At 48.0% G+C, this 20,327-nt stretch overlaps 3 protein-coding genes across 3 annotated transcripts; 2 read left to right on the top strand and 1 right to left on the bottom strand.

Moving 5' to 3' along the window:
- Nucleotides 1-2,061: 2,061 nt before the first annotated feature.
- On the top strand, nucleotides 2,062-3,516 carry N7446_012616 (uncharacterized protein; the record flags this gene model as incomplete). The annotated part of the gene is made up of 3 exons (XM_058521358.1): nucleotides 2,062-2,281; nucleotides 2,473-2,929; nucleotides 3,006-3,516. The coding sequence occupies 3 exons, from the start codon at nucleotides 2,062-2,064 to the stop codon at nucleotides 3,514-3,516; spliced, it is 1,188 nt and encodes a 395-aa protein (XP_058366724.1).
- A 12,103-nt stretch (nucleotides 3,517-15,619) lies between these two features.
- N7446_012615 (serine palmitoyltransferase 2) lies at nucleotides 15,620-16,423 on the bottom strand (the record flags this gene model as incomplete). The annotated part of the gene is made up of 1 exon (XM_058521357.1): nucleotides 15,620-16,423. One exon carries the CDS (start codon nucleotides 16,421-16,423, stop codon nucleotides 15,620-15,622), a length of 804 nt encoding a protein of 267 aa, XP_058366723.1.
- A 1,599-nt stretch (nucleotides 16,424-18,022) lies between these two features.
- Nucleotides 18,023-19,896, top strand: N7446_012614 (cytochrome P450; the record flags this gene model as incomplete). The annotated part of the gene is made up of 3 exons (XM_058521356.1): nucleotides 18,023-18,182; nucleotides 18,354-18,921; nucleotides 18,981-19,896. The coding sequence occupies 3 exons, from the start codon at nucleotides 18,023-18,025 to the stop codon at nucleotides 19,894-19,896; spliced, it is 1,644 nt and encodes a 547-aa protein (XP_058366722.1).
- Nucleotides 19,897-20,327: the final 431 nt, after the last annotated feature.

The following is a 20,327-nucleotide window of genomic DNA, read 5'->3' as shown; positions in this document are numbered from 1 at the left end:
GGCGTTGAAGCAAGTCGAACGACGTTGAAACGGTGTCTGGACACCTTGTGGCCCGCATATTCATGTTTCGACCTGGGATCATTTCTCTCAAGGCTTGCGTTGAGTATGGTGAACCACTTTCATCAACTGCTGAAAGAAAGCAACGCCGCAAAAATGTGATTCCTACATATTGTTGAGTTCGCAATTAAATCGCTCAACGCGGTGGCACCCTACATCTGCCCGTTTAGCCACGGTCACCGTCTCTTTCATGAGGGTTGATGTGCTTCAACAGATGCCAAAATAATAGGTTGGAAAATTTCTGGTTGACAGAAACGCTGGACTGTACCTGCGGTTGGCCGGAGGATCCTTTGGTCTCGCTCGAATCAATTCTGCTCATCCTTGGCCCCGCGCCGCTGAATGTTGTTTCTTCCCTGTCTACTCGTAGCCAGCTAATATTGCTTTTACTAGAATCTCTACTCCCTGGCCGCACAGATATTGACATACTCTCAAGCTCAGGATGAGGATTGTCCTTCTTCGGGAGGGCATAACCAAAAGCCCAGAGCTTATTGGTGGAAAGCCTTCATAGGAAACCGGGCCTAGGACAACCATGTAAAATGTGCAACCAGGCCCACGAGCTAGGTTCGCGTGATCGCCACCCCCTCGCAAGATTGCAACGCTACTATCACATTGATGAGACTCTGGATACAAATAGCGCCCGACAGACCAATCAAACACAATGCGCGAATTTAGACAGACGCAGGTACGGTTCTGCGATGCAGATCCCAGCGACGACCCATGGGACACTAGATCAAGGAGGTTCTATTTATGGCCCGGAGAAGAAGTGAAGGATTTGCAAAGGTCCAGACCGATCCACAAGCCCAAACTTGACGGCCGTCAGTGTCCGATCGAAAAGGACTCTGTTGCTTAGGAGGTACGGCCGAGGTACGGTCCAGGCAGGTGAGGTATTTGGAATATCACGCGGAATTCTGGCAACAGAATGGTAGGCTAAATCCCGATCCGTGGTTATGCTTTCCTGGTTCCTGTCACAGGAGAATAATTCTCCTGTCAAGTGGCAAGTTGCTCTGTCTATCTGCTGTGTAGAACGTTCTAGACGCTATGTATCTTGTCCTGCACCCGCCTTCCCCTGATGATTATACTCTCTTTGAGCTCGACACATCATCTCCATCTACCAATTCGATCACTAGTCTGATAAGTCTAGCAGATAGCTTGTAAAAGCTATGCCAACTTTCGATAGAACATATGGGCGTGCGTAAATAAAGTCTTCCGGCTTTTGCATTAGAACCCGAGAAACCGATTGGGTCCCGGACATGACTGAACCTTGTGGGCCGGCCTACCTGCGGCCCCTGAACTTTATTTCCAGCACCTTGCGCATCTGGATCATGACGCTGAATCTAGAGATTCTTCGTAATAAAGTATTGTTTTCTTCCAATATCCTGTATATAAACGGACTGGGGCTTCATTGATTCTGCCCCAATTCTTCTTTTTTTTTGAGCTGTAGAGCTTAATCACGAGCAACCTAGAAAGCAAGTGGAGCAGATGCTTTTTGGATAAGCTTTCCATGGGATCAGCCGCATTCTCTCACCGGGCAACCGTTTCCACGGTTCATAGAAACTTTATTTTTAGGGTTCAGCGATTGATCGACGATCCCGGTCATGTAAACCTTAGTATGACTTAACGTTACATGGAAAGGACCCTTTGTTCCGGCTGTGCCGGGAGAGCATGCCATTGTGAGAGTCTAGACTGGCTGGAAAGGGTTTTCGTGATATTGACCGTGATGATCAGTCACATACTCAATTGGGGCGCACACTTGAACTGCAGCTACCGATTTTCTTTATCGCTCTAGCCGAATTGGAGTTTCTGCCGGAACTTGTGGGACATCTTTGTGTGTCACCGCCTCTCGAGATATATATCCATGAGTTCATTTTTCAATGACTTGCGCATCCCAGACGTAAAACACGTGCGTCCGCAAAACCCCCCTCCTTCCACGCCACACCCACCAGCACAACATCCGCTGTGCATAACCTTGCATGTACCGTCTGCTAAATGCCTGTTCTATCCATCATGGCAGGTTTGCGCGTGCGGTCGTCAGAGTTACTAGCCGGGACGAATGATCCGGGTCTGGACCAGCGGGTCAGCATCGCGTTCATTGTGATTGATACGTTTTTCATGCTGGTGTTCTACGTGAGCAGGTATTTCAATCCCAAGGCCGTGGGAGTGCCCATGGTGATGTGTAATACGCTGTGCTATGTGTTTTGTATTGGGAGCGCGGCGACGGGAATCTGTTAGTCTTTCCTCTCTTGTCTTCTCGCATGGGCTATTGGCTTTAGAAGGACAATTTGAGAATACGAATGAGGTGGAAACATTGAGCATTTTCCACTGCTTGAGCAGAAAAAAGCCAAACATGACGCTGCGATGGCTTAACTCAAGATGGGGAAACTCGATGAGTGAATGATGGACACTAACTCTCGATAGTAATGGTTAAAATAGGCGGCGTAGGGTACCACGTCAATGCCGTCCCTGTGACCACCTTTCAGACCTGGCTGCAACTATCCAAAGTTCTCGAGTTCACCTACACACCCGCCGTCATGTTTGCCAAGCTTGCCGCTCTATTCCTCTACTATCAAGTCTTCGAAATCTCACGTTATCGTCGCATGATCGCTGGCATTGGCGTGATTATCATCCTTCAAGGCTTGGTTTCCCTTATCCTAGCTTTTTCGATTTGCCGACCTTTCAGGTACTTCTGGACCCAGGCGATTGATGTCAACGACGGAACTTGTGGAGACGTTATGCTTTTTTATAAGAGCTATAGCATTCCGAGTCTGGTTACGGATGTGGTGATGCTGGTGCTCCCGTGGCCGATTCTTCTCCAATTGCAAATGCACACTTCAGAAAAAATCGGCCTTATACTTACTTTTCTGGCTGCTTCGCTGTAAGTTACACGCCTCGTTTCCGCTTACTCCTGCGTCTCGCCTAGATGAAGAACATAAAATATTGATACGACTTAGGGGCATAATAACATGCGCGCTTCGCTTCTCTGTGTTTTTCACCGTCCCGCTCTTCTCGGACCCAACATGGCACGCCTCAGGGGGTCCCATGATCTATGCCCTCGTTGAACCCTCCATCTACATGATTGCTAGCATACTGCCCACCACGCGACATCTTTACCGGCGAGTCTGCAGAAAAGTGAGACAAGCTGCGCAGCTGTGGAGTGCGAATAGCAACAGTGGCCTGGAGGTTAGCAGCAGTCTTTCTCAACCGGCAGAACTCCAGCGTATCAAGAACAGTGACAAAAATAGCCGCGGAATCACACGACATGTGGATATCTGGCAGGCAACTACAAATGCAAGTCAGGAGGAACTGACGCTGGGGGAGTGGTATCAGAATCGGCAGGAGTGGAATCAGGCCAGCAGACACTTCATCGCGGAGTACACCAGGAGCGCGTTCTTCGGCGAGCAGTGCGATCACGAGGCATTAGGAGGAATTGGTAACACCGACGAAAGACATGACTTTGCCTAGCGCTTGACAGCCCTTCTCCTAGATGGGCTGGTTGTACCAATTGGGCTGACTGCAGTCAGGCCAGCGGAGCTTGCTGATAGATTGCGGCTGACTTACTTTCTCTATTGTCTGTTCTTGGCGTTGCACAAGGGAGTCCTATAGACGTGCTACTACCAAGTAGCGGTTAGTGACAGCTCGATCACATTGGCCGGGTTTTGTAGGCTGTTGATGCAGTCCCGATCCCAGCAGATGTAGCTGGTGGTGGCCGAGTCCAGCGGGGTGCCGGTGCGTGGGTATGAAGGGACTTCAATCCCACTCTCACGATATTAATCCTTGGTCTATTGGAAGGTGGCGGACCCTGCTAAAGTTCCATCTGACTTGTTCGTATACTTTGCGAATTATCTTTGGTGACCTAGAAGCACTCTATTCAGCCTTTGAGGAATGGTCCCTGGACGGCTGCACGGATCGCTGTTTCTTCCATCAATGTGCGACCACGTGGGCGCGCTTCTTGCAGGAGTTGCCTTTCTTGGAATCCCTCTGCACCATATTGATGGACGATCCAGGGACCCCTTGTGTAAGTGCACGCAGCCTCTTTCTCCGTACCGTCTGCTCGGTCTCACAAAGGCAGTTCCAAATTGTAGTCAGGTGGACCGAATCTTTGTCTTTCTGGATAGCATATCACACCAAGCGGGTATATTGATAGTGAGATTGCCCTTGATTGGCTATATTTCTCTGATAAGGAGACCAAATCTAAGGCAAAGAACCACTACGTTTTGTCGACAGTCATCCTGCCCATAATACTACAGAGTTTCTTCAATATCGTCTTGATAATGGCATCAAAGCATGGCCTTTCCTTCCAATATGATCCACTTATGCCAGCCTCTTGATCAGAATCCATATCTTGTATCTAAACAGGCTCTCAAGAGGTAGACCTCGAAATGGGGCGGATCCGGATCCAACTTTTGAATCCTGATCCTGATCCGCCGGATTTCCGGATCGAATTCTTTGATCCGGATCCGCACCGCGGTTCTACGCAAGGCGGATTAGGATCAATCCGTTTCGATCCTGATTTGCATAAACTCGCCAAGACTTTCCTGTTTTGGCGGATATAAATGATGACTTATCTAAATAAAATACTGTAATATACACTTGTTCTGGTCAATGCATTCATAACTCCTAAGATTTAGTGATTTTTTGGTTGAAATTTCATGTTTTGAAACCGTATGTAAATCATTTTACCTATGGAATTTGAATAATAGAAGTCGTAACATCATTTCCGACCTTGGTTGTTAGCCAATTATTAAAGTAAAGTTGAGGTGTTGTAATGACATGGGAAATATATATTCTCACCCAAGTATCATGTCACACTTTTTCGGAACTTTCTTGAACTATTTTAAAGCAAAGCCTTCTAAAATCATTATATCCTTATGATTAGTTAGCTGATAAACTAAGGTACTTCATTTCTTCCTTTGTTTTTAATAAGTGATTCCTACCGAAATACCTATCTCTGTAGCCTACATAGCATACTTTGGATTAAAGAGTCAGGCAAATTCAAACATACTAAAAGGTTTTAGGAGGGCGGGGCGGGGCGGATCAGTCAGGATTTTCCCAGGGCGGATCAGGATCAATCCGTTAAGATCCGTTCTATTGTGGGCTCGTTTTGCTCTTAAAGCCAATCATATAGTAGGGCTGTAGGTCGCCTAGCCCATATTAGAATTGATATATCTACAATGTCGTTCAGCTCGCGCTCCTGGTCGCGTCTTTTAATTTCCCTTCTTTCTCGCTTCTTTCCTCCCTGTAAGTCTCCTTCTTTCTCTTTACTAAAGTTAGTAGTGATACTTATTCACTATGTCACAAAGTCAAGCCTCTCAGTTCTCGGATACCTACCCTTCCTCTATCTTTGAGGATAATCCTCTAGATAACCTTTCAGATATTCCTTCTGACGGAGCAATATATTTTACCCCTAGTGCTCTATCTCAGCAGACATCCACCCTTACACCTGACGGCGATTCCGCTCGACCATTAATAGTACCTCCTGTTCCACCGACTCTAGAACGTGTTGGGCCTACGACAAACCAGAAGCACTTTATACTCTGGACTGAGGAGATGAATGATGAATTCTGTGGGTGGTGGTTGATGACAGAGTATGGAAGTCAGATGAAAAGGAATATCTTCGAGAAACGACGCCAAGCGGACTGTTGGAAACACTTCTATCAGGTTGCTATGATTCAAAATGGGTCACCTAAGGTCATGTGCAAAGTATGCAGCCAGGTTATCATCCACCCCGCGGTCGGAAATCGTGGGACATCCTCCCTAAATAAGCATGTCCGGGAGGGTGTTAATTGCCGGAGATCGAAACCCTCACAGGATATTCGAAAGCTTCTTCAATCAGGGGTATGTTAGAACTTATTTTTATTATGCCTACTCCTCCTTGAACCTACAATTAACTTGTTTATCTTAGGTACTTAATGGCCCTCAGCCAGAGAAATTTACCCTCGAGGAGTTTGATGAGTGTGTGATATCTCTAATTACTGAGTTACGACTACCATTTCAGTTTGTTGAACATCCTCGGTTTCATAAACTAGTCAAACTGGCTAGTCTCGCCTCATCTCCGCCTCGGGTTTTGTCTGCATATCTAGTACGACAGAAGATCCAGGCGAAAGTGATAGAACGCCAAAAAGGCCTTCTACAGATGCTTCCGTCAGGTGCGAAGCTTTCTATTGCATTAGACTGCTGGACCTCGCCCTTCCGCCAAGCCTTTATGGCCATTACCGGATATTTTATCGATATAGACTGGCATTACCGTGAGATCTTGCTTGGATTTGAGCCACTTCATGGAAGCCATAAAGGGGCCGACCTTAGTGTTGTCCTCTTGGATCTTTTAAAAAAACATCACATCGAAGATCGGGTTTTAACAATGACCACTGACAATGCATCAAATAACACGACGCTCCATGATAGTATCATGAAAGCTCTTGATTCACTCGTGTTACCAGATGGTACCCCTATTGTTCGAATCCCGTGTATGGCACATGTTATTCAACTCAGTTTAAACGAGCTTCTCGGCAGGATGGAAGCAGCCCCAAAGAATGACCGAGAAGAAATGGAATGGACAGATTCTGAGTCCCGGGGTAAAGCTCATGGAGAGAAGAAAGATATCGTGCTTACCCTTAATAAGGTAAGAAATCCCCCCCCCCTCCTTCTTTCTTAGCTAATATTATACTAATATCAACCTAGGTTCGGCGACTAGCAGTCTGGGTTAATAGAAGCCCTCAGCGTAGAGAGCAATTCCTCGAGCTCCAGTCCAAAGAACCAAAGCTTGTTCTGATGCAGGACGTTAAAACCCGGTGGAATTCTACATTTCTGATGCTCCAGCGTGCCAAAAGACTACAGACTATCTGCGACAAGTATTGCTCTGAGTGTGGCCTCTCTGACCTTGTGCTCACTAAGGACGAATGGAAGCAGATTGACTATCTTCTTTCTATCACACAACCCTTCTTCAACTTCACAAGTGTTCTCTCAAAGACTAAGGATGTCACTATCCATATAGTCTTTAGTATCTACAATCAGCTATTCGATCATCTCGAGAGGTCTAGGGACCAGCTTAGACGAAAGAAAGCAAGATGGCAGATAATAATGCGAACCGCTCTCGAATATGCAACACAGAAGCTAAGAGACTATTATGCCGAGACCGACAAGGCCTATGGTGATCTCTATGCGATTGCGACTATCATGGCACCCCAGAACAAGCTTGAATACTTCTCTGGGAAGGACTGGAATGGGCCTTATCGCAAACAATACCGCGAGAGTCTTGAAAAATACCTTGAGCCATACAAGAAGCGTTACTTTGAAACTCGGCCAGCGTTGCATGGAGTTTCTTCTATAGAGCAGTTCTCTATAGTTGATCAGATAGGTGACAGGCAGAAAGCCCAGGGGTGTGAGATCAACCAAGACGATGAGCTTACACAATATCTTGGAAGTAGTAAGTGAATCATTACTAAATACCTTTTATTATCTCTTACTAATCCTTTACTAGGTACTCGCAAGATTAATCCATGTGTCTTTTGGAAGTGTAATCAGTATGAGTTCCCAGTTCTTGCGAGCCTTGCACGCGATGTTCTTTCTATTCCTGCGACTGGTTCTGGTGTTGAACGACTCTTCAATACTGCTCGTGATATCTGTCATTACCGCCGAGGGTCTCTTAAACCGACAACTATCCAGGATCTTATGATGTATTTATGTACATCGAGGTTTGACATTGAAAGTGATCAGCATACTTTGATAGAGGAGTATCTTACAGCACAGGAGATACAAGCAGTGAAGGAGAAAAGGAAGAGCGAAAGGCTAGATGATGATATGTTTGATCTAATCAGTGATACTGAAGAAGATTTCTCAGCTAAGGCTCAACCATCGCAGGGCCCGAGCAGGGTTGCGCTTGGTAAAAGACCTCTTAGAGATATCAGAGATACACCTCTGATTGAACTCGGAGACGAGGATGAAGAAGTCCAAGAGGATGAGATCCCGCTACCTGATAATTCAAATCTGCAGGATGCAAGTGGTACTCAGAGGCGTACATCAGGGCGGGTTCCAAAGCGTTCAAAGCGGGATGATGGTGAATGGGAGTACTTAAAGCCCTAGATTTAATAGAATTAGAGAGTTCCAAATCAATTTCTATTTCATTAGTATACTTTTTTGATTAATCTGTAAGCCAAATACTTAAAAATACAGCCCAAATCTACATAAAATATGCATATCACAGGGTTTCTTATGTTTGTCCTTTTTGTTAATCCGGCGGATCAATCCGCCCCGTACAGGGCGGATCAAAGATTTATAGAACCGCCCCGCGGATCGAAGAACTAGATCCGGATCCGCCCCAAAGGCGGATCGGGGCGGATCCGGATACAGATCAGAACGGATCCTTTCGAGGTCTACGTGCGTGATTTTTAAGGGCAAAGTCTTTATCGAATCTTGGTTCGACGGCCTTCCGAATAATTGGAGACTCGAGATTAGTCCGAACGGGTGGACGTCCGATGAAATTAGCGTTCGGTGGCTCGAAAAGCTCTTTATTCTGTCTACTTCTTCGCGTACGAAGGGGAAGTATAGACTTTTAATACTCGACGGCCACGGAAGTCATTTAACTCCGAAATTCGACGAAATTTGCGAGAAAAACGATATTGTCGCAATTTGTATGCCTCCGCATTCGTCTCACCTTTTACAGCCTCTTGATATCGGCTGTTTTGCGGTGTTAAAGCGCTCGTATAGCCGGCTTATCGAAAGTAAAATGCGGCTCCGGATCAATCATATCGATAAAATTGATTTCCTCGCGGCCTACCCGTCCGCACGAATTACGGCATTTAAATCGGAGACTATTAAGAATAGCTTCGCCGCCGCCGGTTTAATGCCTTATAACCCCGATCGAGTGATCTCGAAGCTCGATATTCGCCTTCGAACCCCGACACCCCCTTGAGCCGGGAAAGCGAGTGGGAGCTAAAAACGCCTTCGAATTACGTGCAATTACAAAAACAAGCTTCTTCGATAAAAGCCTTACTAAAGCAGCGTTCTAAAAGCCCTCCGAGTCCACTTAATTGTGCGATAAATCAGGTTTTAAAAGCCTGTCAAATCACAATGCAATCGGCAGCTATTCTCGAGAAAGAAGTAAGCGATTTACGCGCTGAGAACGAGACGAAGAAGCGAAAAAGGACTAGATCTACACGGCAAATAGCTTCTAAAGAAGGTCTATCTGTTTTAGAGGCCTCTACCTTAGCAATGCAGCCAGAGCAGGCAATTTTAGCGCAAGTGTCCCGTGAGGCAAGACCGGCTCCCGCACCTTTACAGCCACGTACGAGGGCCTTGCCGAAGTGCAGTATATGTGGAATTCAGGGTCATAAATTGACTACATGTCCTAATAGAACTCGTTTTTAGCTTATTGAATTTAATGGCGTTTTGGTTAAAAAAATTGCATTTTAATTGAATAGATAGGTGGTAGGGTGGCCGCTCGGCCGGGGTGGCCGCTCGACCGGGAATTACGTTAGAGCTTGAACGGACAATTAATTCTCCTTGTGGTGGTAAATCGCTGCTTTGCTCCGTCTGGAGCTGTCAATCGATCCCTGTGTTGTCCCCCTCGATCACAGCCTAGAATGACTTGTCTGTTGGCTGTTGAGCGATGTATAGTGATAATATAGCCATGCCGGATAGCATGTTGACGAACAGAGATGAGCAACTCCTCGCGGCTGTTGAAGATGTCTTCTTTAGGGGGTTCCATGGTCTCCTAGGTTTCTACTGGGAAATTGAAATAAACCGGGAAATTTGTTTTGACCAAGGGAGATGGAATGTGTGGCATTTGCACGAGACAACGATTATATAAGCAGATGAGGGTGTCCGCAGTAAAAGTTGAGGTGTCCCTATCAGTTCCCGTCCGGAACAAAAGTGGGAGTGTCCCTATCAATTCCCCTACATTAAGTATTGATTATATTTGAGGATCACGTGGAATTTTGCTGCGGCAGAATAATGGCAGGAAATAGCGGTGACTGAGGGGGATAATGCCTATTTTGGTCTAGTGGCACTCTCAGCGTGAGTAAGAGATACGCTAACCACATTTTGACATTCCGGTTCTCCAGTTCATATAGTACTACGTCTGTGTGTTTCTCCACCATGACAGGATTCCACAAATTCTTTAACTGAGATGAGGCTGGGAGGTTGCGCTTCTTTCACTGTGTCCAACAAGAAAATGTATGAATGAATCGGTTTATTTATTATTTTCGACCATGCGGTACTCAGATTTCTGACAATCGTTCCCAGAGGACCTATAGGTCCTGGAGTGAAAACATATGCTCCGACGAACGAGAGGTGGTACAGTCATTCTCGAAATCGGCTTGATCGATACACACTGAGTATGTCTTCCCTGGACCCGCCGCCAAGGCTTTAGCGCAGTCGGTTTATTGGGCATGCCGTATCAAAGTGAGGGCCGCAGTTTTATGCCATCTGTATTATACCGCCTCATAGTACCATGACCGTGAAGCTTACAGATCAACGATCAAATAGTAGAATATGCCTACGCATAGCATAATACAGGGCTATAAGGAACCAATTTAACCTTGCCCATCAATTTTTTAAATGCGGCTTGCTCAATAATTTATCGGCACTAAAGTCTTGGCGGTGGGTCTAGGGAAGAGTTATTCAGTGTGTACAGTCAACTCTCGCTTATACCACAGCATACTATCCAAGCCAAATTACGTGGTATAATTGAGTTGTGTTTTGGTGAGAGGATGACATAATATTTGACAAGCTAACTCTAAGCCCTAATACCTATTTAGTCTTCCATCCCATCATCTGATCCAAAGTCACCTGACGTTTCTCATCAATCTGAATCCTGCCAAAGTCGCTGATTAAGCTCTCAATTTGTCTAATATGGTCCGAGGTACCCTTTTCTTTGCTACAAACCCATAGTAGGATATCCTGGAGGCTGTCCAATATAGCAGAATTAGACAGAAGCTCAGGTGGGGGCCCATCAATGTCAATATCCTGAATTTCTGAGGTTGTTGGGGCAATATATATATCTTGCTCATTGGTCTCATCTCGCCCTTCAGTCCCATCTTCTAACATGTCTTCGTCCGAAGGGTTCAAAAACTCGTCAAATGGCACAATATCTTTATCACCAAGCTTATCAATTGCTTGATTATATAGACTTTCAATCTCATCACTCAATCCGGGCTCGGAAAATAGTGCAGACTCAGGTGCGGACTCGGGCGCGGACTCAGGTATAGGTATAGACTTTGGACTAATCAAAGTACTTTGTTTAAAGCAATTGATAATCGTTTGGTCTGATACACTTGTTCTCCAAACTTGCGTTACCCAGGTAACAGTATAATAAATGCTCATTCTTTGTTTTGGGTCTATCCCACGATCAAGAAAAGCAATCATATAGCGCATCCATTTCTTCCGATAATGGTGCTTCAAGTTTTGGATAATACCTTGGTCCAAGGGTTGATAAATTGAAGTTGCGTTTGCTGGCAAAAAAACAACCGTAATCCGGGGTGGTGGTGGCGCTCGCTGGAGTCCAATAACATGTGGTGAAGCATTGTCTAAAAGGAGCAAAGCTTTCTTATCTAAGGGAATACGCCCATAGAAAGATCGCAACCAGTCCTCCATAATGTCATGACGCATCCATGCTGCCTTGTTGTGACGCCAAACACATCCCAGAGCTCGGAAATTAACCCCCGGAGTGCGCGAGGGGTTTTTGCTGTGCCAATCAACCATAAAGGGACTCGATCGGAACCATCCGCATTTGATGCAACAACAATAGTGATTCGTGTTTTATCAAGCTTTTTGCCAGCAATTTTTCCCTTTGAAAGACCACCATTTGGCATACGTCGCCAAAATAGGCCAGTTTCATCCATATTGTAGATTTCGGACGGTTTGAATTGATTGCAAATCGATTTGGTGCTTTTGATCTGATCATGTACCGAGGATGGGACTGAGGCAGCTTCTCCGTGGAAAGTATGATATTGAAGAGAGTGGCGTTGTTTGAAGCGAGTTAACCAACCCTCAGAGAATTGAGGTTTGGTCCGATCTTTGTATTCCGGTATTTGTCTCCAAAGCTCAGCTGCTTTAGTTTGGATCAAAGGGCCATTTATTGGTATTCCATTGCCAATATGGTTATCTGCCCAGTCATATAGCTTTTGGTCCAATAATGGCCAATGAGAGGATGAAGATCGTTTGTTTGCCCCTGCAGGGCCCGTATCAAGATAATTGTATTTGGATGAAAGGATCCTTGATATGGTTGACCGGTCAATCACTTGTTTGAATTGGTCCTCAAACCACTTAGCACATGCAGTCTGCGTGGGCTTTGGGCTAGTATTAGACCAAAATGCCCGTAGTGCCTGTTTCTGCGCGTCTGATATACCCAATTTGGTACGCTTTGGTCCCATTCTGACGCGCTTGGGTGGGGTCGGGAGGGTAGGAGAGCTTGTAGATTGAGGCATTCTGATTGGTTGATTGCGCTGACTAAGCAGATTTGAGAGGAAGAAAGTGTGGTAAAACAAAATGTGTTATATTCTGTCAATTTATATGGAAAAAACTGGAATGAAGGGGCCATCCAAGCAAGGGATGTGTTATTATCAAGAATGTGCAATATCCCACCGTGGTATAAGCGAGAGTTGACTGTATTGGTCAAGCCGATTTCGAGAATGACTGTACCATGGGGGTGACACCAGTTTCGGGAAGTACTGTATCCAGGGAAGCCACCCAGACAGGGACAGATCTTGAGAAAGAGAGAAGATTGCTGTGATATATAACTGTTGTGTGTACCGAGCGGGAACTAACCCCTGACCGATGACGGACCCACCCACGGGAGGGCCCGAGACACCTTCCACAAACACCCAAGGAACTACCACCAGCTTCATTGAGGAGGACCTCGAAACCAGGGCCACCATCGAGAGCCGGAAGCGAACCCGGAGTGGAGATGCCTTCGCCCCGTCGGATCCAGCCGGCCGAATCACGACCAAGGAAGTGTGGAAACTGATCAGCACGCTGAAGGACGTTATCCGCCACCAAACAACGACCATCGCAGCCACCCAAAATGAACTTCAGGAGATCAAACACAACCAGAATGTCCTCCAGGAACAGAACGAGAAACTCCACGAGGAGGTGAAAGCTTTGAGAGCACGGATTGAAAGTGCCCCGACAGTGTCTGCGACCAGGTCTTGGGCCGCAGTCGCAGCCAACGGTAGCAATGGCGCCTTCTCACTGGGAGCCCAACAACCCGAGAAAGAGCAAGACTGCGTCCGAATCAGCACCGAGAGAACACTTGTTGACCCAAGAGATCATAACAACGATGGAAACACGTTCGGGCGCTATCTTCCTACCGAGGCTGCCAACACACACATCCGCACAGCGTTACGGAACGACGCTGCGACGCAAGACGCCCAAGTAGCTGGCATCGGCACCACCAAAACTGGCTACGTCATTCGATTCAAGAACACAGAGTCGGCTGAGACAGCCCGCAACAACACCGAGTGGCTACACAAATTGGGCAACAACACGAAGCTGGTTAAACCACGGTTCGGTATTGTAGTACACCGCACTCCCACCGAGGAATTTGACCTGGAAACAGGAGCCACTCAGGCAGCGGAGAAAATCATCGAAGACAACGACCTAGCGGAACACGGCTTCCACATCGACGAACTGGCCTGGATGAAATCGAAGGACAAGATACTGGGGAAATTTGCTTCGTTGGGAATCTGGTTCGACTCCACAGAAGGAGCGGAACATATGCTGCGGAAAGGTTTCGTGGTCAGCCAGCACTTCATCCCTCACGTTGAACGACGCGAGATCAAGAAAAAGAGATGCTTCCGGTGCCAACGGTTTGGACATCTGGCATGGTCGTGCAAGGAAACGCCACGATGCGGACACTGCGCAGGCCAACACGAGCGGGAGCGATGCCCACCCGGCGTAAGGGCCCGGTGCCTTGATTGTAGCGGCGAACACCCGACCGGCGATCGACAGTGTCCAGGCCCAGCGACCTCCAACCCCGCCAGATGCTAGAGAGAAACCTTCGCATCCTACAGTTGAACATGATGAAATCGGGACCGAGAATGGAGGCACTGATCAATGACCCTCAGAGCCAAGATCTGGATGTTCTTCTGATCCAGGAGCCCTCAATCACCATGTATAAAACGCATGTCAACCACAGCGCCTGGCGACTTTATCGACCCACCACGCAGACCGATGCAGCTCGGTTTCGCAGCCTTATCTACGTCAACAGACGAATCTCCACCTCCTCACACCGTCAAATACCTTGCGACCACCCAGATGTCGCAGCCATTAAGATCTGGACAGCTAACTCTCAAATCCTTCTCTTTTCTATCTACATACCCCCGGTACCGCTTTTTACAGGCGATGATGCGTCAGCAGTGCCAGCGCTCACAGCAGTACGAAACACCATCATGGCCGCAATGCAAAACTAGCAGCGCTCTACAAGCATCATTATCACGGGCGACTTCAACCGACATCATCCGATGTGGGGCGGCAACCACATTCCACCCAGATTTATCGAAGACGCCAGCGATCTGATCAACTTTTTCTAAACCCACAACCTCCACAGCTGCCTCCCTCGAGGTACGGCGACTTTCTGGGCCTTGAACAACCCAGGACAAAACTCGACCATCGACCAGACAGTAACAGACAACCCAGATCTGCTCGTCAAGTGCCATCTGTATCACGAGAACTACGGATCCGACCACCGTGCCACCTACTCGGAATGGAATCTACAACCTCAGAGCAAGCCAAGCACAAAAGCGAGGAAGGCGTACGAGCGCGCGGACTGGGCCAGAATTGGCGAAGAAGTAGCCCGACAGATGAGCCCATGGAAGGAGATCAAGACCCGGCCAACACTCGACCGGGTTGTGGAGAACCTCACATCAGCGACGGCCCAGGCGGTCGACCGGTTCACGCCCGACACGCGCCCAACGCCATACTCCAAGCGATGGTTTACTCCGGACCTCAAGGTCCAACAAGCCGAAGTCAATCAACTACGCAGGCGGTGGCAGGCAAGCTGCGCGGAGCTGGGGCGAGACCATGCTAGCACCACTGCTGCCTTTCAGGCCATGCAACAAAAACGGCGAACGTGGACCCGGACCATCGAGAAAGCCAAAGCCTCACACTGGAGACAGTTCCTGGACGAGGCTGGTGAAGGAAAGCTCTGGAAAGCTGCGACGTACATGAAACCTCGAGAGACATGGGGCTGCGTCCCAGCACTACGAGTTGGCTCGGAAGAGTTCACTCAGAACAAAGACAAAGCGAAGGCTTTCCTCGAAGCATTCTTCCCTACAATGAACACACCTGAACTCAGCCCACCGGCCACGCCAGATACGGAACTTCCGTGGCACCCGATCACCGAGCTCGAAATTGAACGATCACTGAAGACAGCGAAAGGGACGACTGCGCCAGGAGAGGACAATCTGCCGAACGAGTGTGCTTCATCCGCGTATAAGGTGAATTTGAATATATTCTTGAGGAAATACAGGCGATCCAGCGGTGGGATGGTCCCATCCATACTAAACCCAAGGGAGATGGCGTTAGTGGTTACTCGAGACAGATTTGCACCGCAGGCGGGAAGGAAGGTAGCTCACCTGTAAAGACCCTCCACGACCACGATAATATCAGAGTGTTCCCCTTGAGTTGACTCCAGGATGGACTGTAGGTGCGCCATGTCATTATGCCGGAACCTCTTGCGGGCTCCAACTCGGGCCATGTACGACGCCGTGAAAATCGAGTTGTGGCATTTCTCATCCATCACGATGAGCGAATTGTCTCGAGCAATGGCCGGTATCCCGAGGACGTTCGATTGGTAACCGGTCGTCGTTGTGTAGCAACAGTCAGCGTTGAAGAACCTCGCCAGACCGTCGACCATCCTTTGATTGAGCAACGGGACAGCCTCAGCATCCGCGAAGGGCAGATGGCCCAGGCACTTCCGCTGCAGCTGTTCATCCTTTGGCGACAGTTCATACAACCCGGCGTAGTTGTGACTCCCGCCGTTCAACACCGAACGGTTCTCTCCCTGCATGCTCACTCGCCCGAGGGATTGCGAGGCCACGATCCGCTCGTTTCGCCCATGCCAACGGAATAAGGGATCCACGATGTAATGATTGAAACGGCCAACTTTAGTCAAGGGGTCGTAAGGATTCTTGCCCTCTTTGAGCCGCACCTGGAGGTAGCTGGAAGCAAACGCAACGGCTTCTTGCAGCATGGCCAAACTGTAGCCGTGAGAAGGGCTTGAGTGACTTCCCTGGGAGACTGAGGGAGAAGCTGCCTGCGGAAGACTGACGGCTGTGCTGTCTGCAACGTTCATTCTATCGGCTTCAGTCGTTTCTAGGCCATTCAGCAGCTCGGCCTCCTTCGAGACTCGGCAGATGGGTTGTGGGTGGCTCATCTTCAATATACGAGAGGATCCCTTCTCCTTCGGTCACCTGAGATGATGTGCTCTGGCTTCCTTTGTCCTTTCGAATTTGCTTTTCCTCCCACGCAAAATCTGTTCTTAATCAGAACGAGTTCCTTTTCTATCTGGACAGCTAGTCTTGTCGGGGTTGCAGTGGTAGAATCCAAGTGCCACGACAATTTATCACGCCTTCGCGACTGTGCCGTTATATAGACTTGATTTCCCTTCAGGGACAGACGCTAGCTCAATCCCATCTGGATGCGCGATTTCCTTACATCGTGGTCGACATGTCTCCAAGCCCCTATTGTGGTTACGTCGTCCACTGTGTTGCTGTACATCCTATAAGATCCGGGACTAAGGTCGGCTTCGGTTTCAGAATGTTTCCTTCCGTGATAACGGGGCCTCCCTACGGTCCCAGGCTACGGTAGCCTGAGGGATATTCAGGGCATCGTAGCCTGCCAGCCAATAGGTCCTTTGTGGGCGCATCTCGTCCAATTGATACGCAGTAGACATCCGGCGTCCCGCCGGGAGTTGGATGGACACATGTCGCTTAGTACTGGAGGAGGCCTAGTGCCCTCCTGGATACTAATAGCGCCAGTGGGAGGCTTCTATTCGGTTGGAAATCTGTGCTGAGCGTGTGCGGAATTGCAGGCAAGTGAGTGATATATAAAACCAATTAGAAGCATAGGCCTCTTTAGTCTGAGAAGCCAAGTTAGAGATGTGGATATCTTCAGATCAAGTCATTGGCTCGTCCATTGGCGCACGAACTTAGTTTTGTTAGTGCGTAGTTAAAATAACTCACCGGGATAACGGCACAGTATCAGGTAACTGTGTTCGTACTTGTCTACGCAAGCTGGAGTAATCTCCTGCATCAAAGAAAGCCGGCTCCTACGAAATCCCGAGAATTTCCAGGGGTCGGTTCGGGTTAAATCGCTTCGACCTTACGCGATGCGAAAGGAAGTAGTTTTATCCATCTGCCCATCCATTTCGAGGGTGCGACCCGACCCCTTGATGCACAAGTTCGCAGCTTGCGCAAATGCCTCAGTCTGTACGTCACTATGAATCCCTCAGTACGCGGATGCAGCGGAAAATGATTCTACTCCGTATTGTACAGTGACTACGCAAAAGTCTTAAACACCCCTCAAGACCCACTTATCAGATCGCCTATATGAATAATCCATTGCCTCCTTAAAACGCGTAGCGTAGCTAGATATTTGGGTTTTTCCTACTGGCAGAATATTATGTACTTATGGAGGAGTGGGCCCAGGGGGTGTTAAAACTTTTGCGTAGTGACTATCATCCTTGTCGAAAGTTCCGAAATAAAGCCTCACAGAATTATTATGCGACCCGATCTGAAACCAGCGATGCCTTTTAATTTCCCGAGCCGCTCTTCTTGTGGGAGTTATAGTTCTCTTCGCCCATTTTTCTATATAACTTGTTCAAAGTGTCAGAAACTATTGACCTGGTCTGCAGTAACTTTCTCTGCCAGACTGAGCTGTACTCTACAGCCCCAATCTTGTCAACCAGATCAAAAGGGAGAATATCAATTCATCTTTATTCTTTCTTTCTTTCCCCCACTCAATACCCGACAAAATGACCCAAGATTTGGCTCCTCATCTGACGCCTGGAAGGGCGGCTCTAGGCGTCTTGGGCGTACTAGTCCTTTATTATTGGATGCAAAAGTTCCTGATATCTAGAAGAATCGCTGCTCTGGGTTCCAGGGCACCCATGATTCGAACGTGTCTCCCGTTTGGTGAGTTGAACTTGTGCTATAATTGAATTTTACCCTCCCTATCAACCCATATGCCAACCCTACCACACCATCCACGGTGATCATAGAATAGTGCAAGAACGCGCTTTTCTCACACAATCCCACTCCGATACCAAACACAATAAAACACATGAGTACTGACTTGCAAACCAGCAATTGACTTCGTATACGGGTACATACAAACTATTCAAACAGGGCAAGATCTTGACTTCTGGGACACTGCTATGCGAACTGCCCGAGGAGCATCCAGATTCAAAACATCTCCCGCAACAGTGGAGCTCAACTCGGGCTTGTCTCGCAACCTCTTCACAGCGGACCCAGAAAACATCAAGGCTATTATAAGCAGCCAGTTCGCAGACTATGGCAAGGGCAAGCGATTCTACGAAGATTGGAAAGAATTGCTGGGCAATAGTGTTTTCAGCACGGATGGTCAACTATGGGCGCATTCACGACAGCGTCTCCGGCCAATGTTCACGAAAGAGCGCATCACAAACTTGGAGATATTTGAGACATATGCCCAAAAACTCATTACTCTCCTCCATGGAAGTGATTTGCCAAACAGGGTAGTCGATATTGTGCCACTTTTCTTCCGCTATACCTTGGATACCGCCACGCACTACCTACTTGGAAAAGCCGCAAACAGTCTGGAAGATCCAGGGACAAGAATCGTAGAGGCTATCGCGTATATCATGGCCCGCCAGGAAGAATTCTTTAAAATGGAGTAAGTATACTTGAACCCCCTGGAGACAGAGGCATTTAATTATACTGACCTCTCTGCAGTGACTTCGCCCGGCTTCTGTCACGCACAAAGTTCCGCCAAGAACTCAAGGTGATCGATAATTTCCTCCAGCCATATATTGATGAGGTCCTCTCTCGCTCAGCAGAAGAGTTGGATCCAGCCTACTCGAAAACAGATACATTCCTCGATGCTCTGGCACGGTCCACTCGAGACGGCCGTGACATCCGCGATCAATTGCTGGGTATTCTCATCGCTGGACGGGATACTACGGCCGTCACCCTCTCCTTTGCCCTCTTTGAATTATCCCGAAACCCAGACATACTAGCCAAGGTCCGTTCGGAGATAGCCGCTAAGTTTAGCGTTGGACCCAACAGCCGCAAGCCCACCTATAATGGTCTGAAGGACATGAAATGTCTCCGAGCCGTTCTGAACGAAACCATGCGTCTATATCCCGTCGTTCCTTTGAATTATCGCCATGCCCTCCGAGATACCACCCTTCCACGCGGTGGTGGTCCGGATGGACTCTCCCCGATTGGTGTTCTTGGAGACACCCGTATTATCTTCTCAATTGGTCTCATGATGCAGCGTGAGGAGCTGTACCCTCCTCCTGGGTCCGACAACTATTTTGACCCTAAAACATGGTTGCCGCAGCGCTGGTGGTCCGGCTGGCAGCCGAAGCCTTGGGAGTTCCTTCCATTCCATCGTGGTCAAAGGACCTGCATCGGGCAGGAATTTGCATTCGTTGAGATGCAGTACACAGTTATCAGAATTTTGCAGGTGTATAAGGAGATTGTGGCTTTCCCGGCATGCGGGAAGGAGAAGGTGGAAGACCCCACCATCAGATTCGAGGTCACACTTAGACCGGCGTGCGAATTTAATTGTTTATTTCTAAAGGAAGGGGAAGAAACAAGATCTGATCATATACGAATTCTGGCGTTCGACTCACTCGCGGGATAGAAAGCGGGATCTGGTATGGGTAATCAGGAGTTGGACTGCAGATTAAAACGCGGGCATAAGGGCAGAGAGAGGCATGATGTTGATAAATAATAAAATGCAACCAGCGGTTATTGATGATGATGATGATGTATTCATTTGCCCGATGTAGCTCGCTCTATATATATGCTGCTATGCGGGAGTGCTGTCAGGCCTGCCGACAGCTGGAAGGTGGTCGCCAGCCCACTGGGCGACCGTCAGGGAACTCGCCTTGCGAATTTCTGATCAATCGCCCTCGAATCGAAAGACGTAAACTAAACAAAAGAAATGCACGGATGCAAACATGATAAACACAAAGCCAAAATGAACGTCATTTACCCCTGGTCGCGGGTAGGACCAGGGTCCCGCTTCAACACACCATTCCCACGCCCTCTTCTCTCCAACTGTCCAGTCTT

Source organism: Penicillium canescens (assembly GCF_028828765.1).
Source record: "Penicillium canescens strain IBT 15451 chromosome Unknown utg000010l_segment0_segment0, whole genome shotgun sequence".
Taxonomy (NCBI): domain Eukaryota; kingdom Fungi; phylum Ascomycota; class Eurotiomycetes; order Eurotiales; family Aspergillaceae; genus Penicillium; species Penicillium canescens.
This window is presented reverse-complemented; position numbering and strand designations above follow the sequence as displayed.